Below are 4,087 nucleotides of genomic sequence, written 5' to 3'. Positions count from 1 at the left end.
GCGGCAGCGGCCTCCACCCAGCCCCGCGTGGCCAACCCCCCGCGGCTGCTGCAGGTGATCGCCATGTCCAAGGCGCCGGGCGGGCCGGGCCCCAAGGGGGCGGAGACCGCCTCTTCCTCCAGCGCCAGCTCCGACTCCTCACAGTACAGGTCGCCCTCAGACCGTGACTCCGCCAGCATCGTCACCATCGACGCGCATGCGCCCCACCACCCCGTGGTTCACCTGTCCTCGGGTAATGGGCCCTGGGAGTGGAAGACGGCGGGGGGCATGGCCAAGGGGCCAGAGGGCGGCGAGGGTGGCTACGAGCTGGGGGACCTGGCCCGTGGCTTCCGTGGCGGGCCCAAGCCACCAGGTGTGTCCCCAGGCTCGTCCATCAGCGACGTGGACCAAGAGGAGCCGCGATTCGGGGCCGTGGCCACGGTGAACCTGGCCACAGGCGAGGGGCTGCCCCCGCTGGGCATGGCTGATGGGGCGCTGGGGCCGGGCAGCCGGGAGTCCACACTGAGGCGCAAAGCTGGCGGCCTGGCCCTGGGCGAGCGGGAGGCTGCGGGCGAGGCGGAGGCCGAGAGCTACTACCGCAAAATGCAGGCTGCCCGAAGGTTCAAGGACTGAGTGCTGGGGAGCTGGGATACCGCATGCGGGTGCAGGTGGGGGCCACTGTGGGGTGGGGGTGGGGGTGGGGGTGGGGGGAGCACTTCAGAATCTTGACAATAAAAGGTCTACACCCACTGGAGTCCTGGCTGAGTCACTGTCGTCCAGGGGCCCCCCACAAAGGGTGGGGGGACGGAGGTGCGAGGGACGGCCTGGCAATACCAGCCCTATTTCCTGAAGAGGGAGCAGCAGTGGCATGCGGCACCCCCACCTCATCAGCACCCCAAAACCGCAGCACCCCTCCCCCACCGTCAGAAGTGAGACCAAGTTCACACAGAGGAGAAAGCAGCAGTGAAGACAAAAAGGCGGAATAAAAAGGGAATCTGAGTGCAAGATGCAGAGACATTTATTCAAAGTCCAGCAGACTGGCCAGCTGCCCTCTACAATGTGAACAGGAAGAAAGAGCCTACAGAAAAGGTAGGAGTTGTAAAATCGCTTTAATTCGTTCTCTTGCATTACAAGCCTCCGGGGCGGGCAGTGGAGCGTGCCTCGCTCCCCGTCACAATACTGAGCCTGTAACTGCGGTTATCAAAATATACATCTGTGTCACCTTTTATAAAAAACCACGGTTGCTGCCCCTCGTTTTACAACAGGTATAAAAAAATTATAAATATTTACACCCTTGTTCCACCCCAACACGGAAACTCGAGGGTCCAGGCCCGAGGGAAGGGGCTGGCCGGCACGGGGTCTGTTCCCAGGGGAACCCCTTGGACCCGCAAGTGCAGGACGACGTGCGGGAGACAGTTAAGACTCGGGGCCGCTGTCCCACCTTCTGGGACGCCAGCATTAGAGGCAGACAAAAAACAAAACTTTGGTCCAAAATTTGCAGGAGAAGGGAAACCCTGAAAGGTTAAGAGCGCTTGTCCCCCCAGCAGGGAACAGGCCAGCTGTGAGTAAGGCATCTGGAAGCGGTGGGCAGGGCCGGGACCCCAGCCGGTCTGCCCTGGAAACTAGATCCTGCCCTGCAACTTAATTATAAGAAATAAAATAAAAAAGGACAGTATGTAAGATCATACACAAGGAGGAAATCGAGATTATACTCATACCATTTTTATCTTGCTATATAAAAAGTTACTTAAAACTATTTCTTTTGCATATAAATGAAAAAAGATTAGAATATTTGGTCACTAGGCACAGACGTCTGCAACTGCATCAAAGCATAACACGGAGATCACGGTGAAAACAGCTCAAGCTGAAGAGGACAGGGCTGGTGCCCTTGGGGTCTTGCCCGAGGTGGGGGTCCCTGGGGGCGGGGAGAATCACACACTTGATTAAACAGGATTGGGGTGCCGGCTGGCCCCTGCAGCTCGCAGCCTCCGGCTGCACCAGGCACATGATCCCATGCAGGAGGCCGCCCCCCAGCCCCACCCCCGCCAGAGCAGCTGGTTTTAAGGCACAAGAAAGCCAAGTGGAGGTTTGGGAGCGCCCGCCCCCGCAGGGGCTGCAAAAGGCACGGGCTCGGGGGCTGGGAAGGGAAGGGGGCGCATTGTCCACTCGTCACCAAGAGCCCGAGGCTGGCACCCCATCTCCCCAGTATGAGCAAGGTCAATCAGATTTAATTTTTTTAAAAACAGGTAAACTGATTTCTCTTTTAAAAAAATAAAATCTCTGGTCTTTTAAGGTCACTTCAGCTGCTTTTTAAAGTGGCTTTTCTCTGGAATGATGGAAGTTGTGGCTGGGCGCCAGCAGGCCGGTCCCGGGCGGGCCTTAGATGGTGGACTTGGAGAAGGACACCCGCAGGTGGTGGTTCTCGCCCAGGTCGTGGTTGTGCAGGTCGATGAGCGCCTGGATGGCCTCCTCCACGGAGCCCATCTGGATCAGGGCCATCTTGCGGTCCTTCCTGCGGGACACACAGGGCCGGGGACGTTGGGGTCGGGGCAGTGGGCAGGGCTAGGGGATGAGGGGGGCGTGGCGGGGCGGCACTCACTGGAAGAACTTGAAGCCCTTGACCATGCCGCCGTTGCCGGAGAAGAGGATCTTGAGGTCGTCCTCAGACACAGAGGGCCTGTGGGGGGGGGATGGGGGGGATGAGGGGCTGGACGCGGGTTCTCGGGGGTGGGGGGAGCCCCCAGGGAGGCTGCCGCCCACGCCCCGCACGTACGGGATGTTGGAGAGGTGCAGGGTGGCCGAGGGCGGGAAAATGTTCTGGAAGTTCTTGGAGCCGGGCTTCTTGAAGCGGTGCAGCGGGGAGTTGCCGTAGTCCTTGGTCAGGCCCTGGTCCTCCTGGCCCTCCCGGGGCAGCTGCACATTCTGGTGCTTGGACAGTGTGATGCGCACCGGCTTCCCGTGCAGCTTGTGCCCGTTCAGGTGGCTCATGGCTGCGGAGGCAGGACGTGCGTGACCCCAAGGCCTAGCCCCCAGCGCCCCCGCCCCCCCCAGACCCCACCTCCCTTACCCAGCTGCGCCTGGCTCCCGTCGGCCATCTGCACCAGGGCGTTCTCCTTCTTGTTGAACAGGATCTTGACCCGTTGCACGTCGCCGTACACGCCTTCAAGAGCGCGGGACAGGGTGCTGAGCCGCCTGGGGCCCCACGCCTCCCCCGCCAGCCCCCACGACCCGCACACCCCTCACAGGGCTGGCTCTTCCCGAAGGTTTGCTTATTCTGCCTCTGGGCACCTGCATCTAGTCACAGGGAACGTTACCAGGAAGACTACCTTCAGCAGAGAAGTCATAAAATCCAGGAGAGGCCAATTGCCAAGAAACAGCACTTTAGCATGCTACCACCGCTCTGACTCTCCGCAAAGCATGCAGGGCAGTAAACCATGCGTCTGCCGAGTCAGAATAAATACGCAAACCGAAGCCACGCCACGTATGTATCGAGGCAGAACGCCCAACTGCAAACGCATAGTACATCTTAGGGCGTAAAAAATAACCGCACTTAAATGAAAACAAGGTAATAAAAGTGTGAATGATAACATACCGAAAAGAATAAAGAGGCTTTGGGGTGTGACTCTCTTTAGAGGACAGCAGAGCAAGGCAGCGAGGGACAGGGAAAGGGAGAGGTCAGGGGGCGAGTTGCCAATCGTCCACCACGAGGAGGCAGCCCCGCAGGCGTGCAGGTTGATGGATGATGAAGTTGTCAGGATGTTAATATTCAAGGGCAGGTTGGTTTCCGGAGAGCAGGGTTTGAGGGGGAATTTTGTTTTTTATTTATTTATGGTTTTGTTTTGTTTCAAGCAACAACAGGAAGCAGAAGTACCGTGCAGTCAGTTGGCAAAGAAATTCCGGATCAGGGCAAGAAAAAAAATTGGGAAAGGGGAAGGGGAGAAAAGAAAAAAAGTAGCAAAAAAACACAGGTCAGTAAATACATAAGAAACACGGGTGCTCCATCAGTCAAGATCTACACACATTACAAGTCACAGGGTCACCTCGCGAACACAGGCAGGCGCGCCCTTCCCCGCGGCGCGCAGGAGGCGGGCGGCCCGGCTCCCGGGGT

General features: G+C 58.5%; 2 protein-coding genes across 3 annotated transcripts in view; one reads left to right on the top strand and one right to left on the bottom strand.

Annotated features, from left to right (window-relative positions):
* Positions 1 to 658, top strand: part of PLPPR3 (phospholipid phosphatase related 3) — a 5,608-nt gene extending 4,950 nt beyond the window's left edge. The window contains exon 7 of the mRNA XM_029916334.1: positions 9 to 658. Within this exon, the coding sequence (XP_029772194.1) occupies positions 9 to 612 (604 nt within the window). The 3' untranslated portion in view covers positions 613 to 658. The remainder of the gene's footprint in view (positions 1 to 8) is intronic.
* Positions 659 to 979: 321 nt separating this feature from the next.
* Positions 980 to 4,087, bottom strand: part of PTBP1 (polypyrimidine tract binding protein 1) — an 11,631-nt gene continuing 8,523 nt past the window's right edge. For both annotated transcript variants that reach the window (XM_029916660.1, XM_029916661.1), the window contains 5 exons: positions 3,572 to 3,605; positions 3,047 to 3,139; positions 2,753 to 2,969; positions 2,579 to 2,656; positions 980 to 2,491 (listed from right to left, as the gene is read on the bottom strand). In XM_029916660.1, the coding sequence (XP_029772520.1) occupies positions 2,359 to 2,491; positions 2,579 to 2,656; positions 2,753 to 2,969; positions 3,047 to 3,139; positions 3,572 to 3,605 (555 nt within the window). In that variant the 3' untranslated portion in view covers positions 980 to 2,358. The remainder of the gene's footprint in view (positions 2,492 to 2,578; positions 2,657 to 2,752; positions 2,970 to 3,046; positions 3,140 to 3,571; positions 3,606 to 4,087) is intronic.

Source organism: Suricata suricatta, chromosome 12, assembly GCF_006229205.1.
Source record: "Suricata suricatta isolate VVHF042 chromosome 12, meerkat_22Aug2017_6uvM2_HiC, whole genome shotgun sequence".
In the NCBI taxonomy this organism is placed as follows: domain Eukaryota; kingdom Metazoa; phylum Chordata; class Mammalia; order Carnivora; family Herpestidae; genus Suricata; species Suricata suricatta.
The sequence above is the reverse complement of the archived record's forward strand: the minus strand, read 5'-3'. Positions and strand labels throughout refer to the sequence as shown.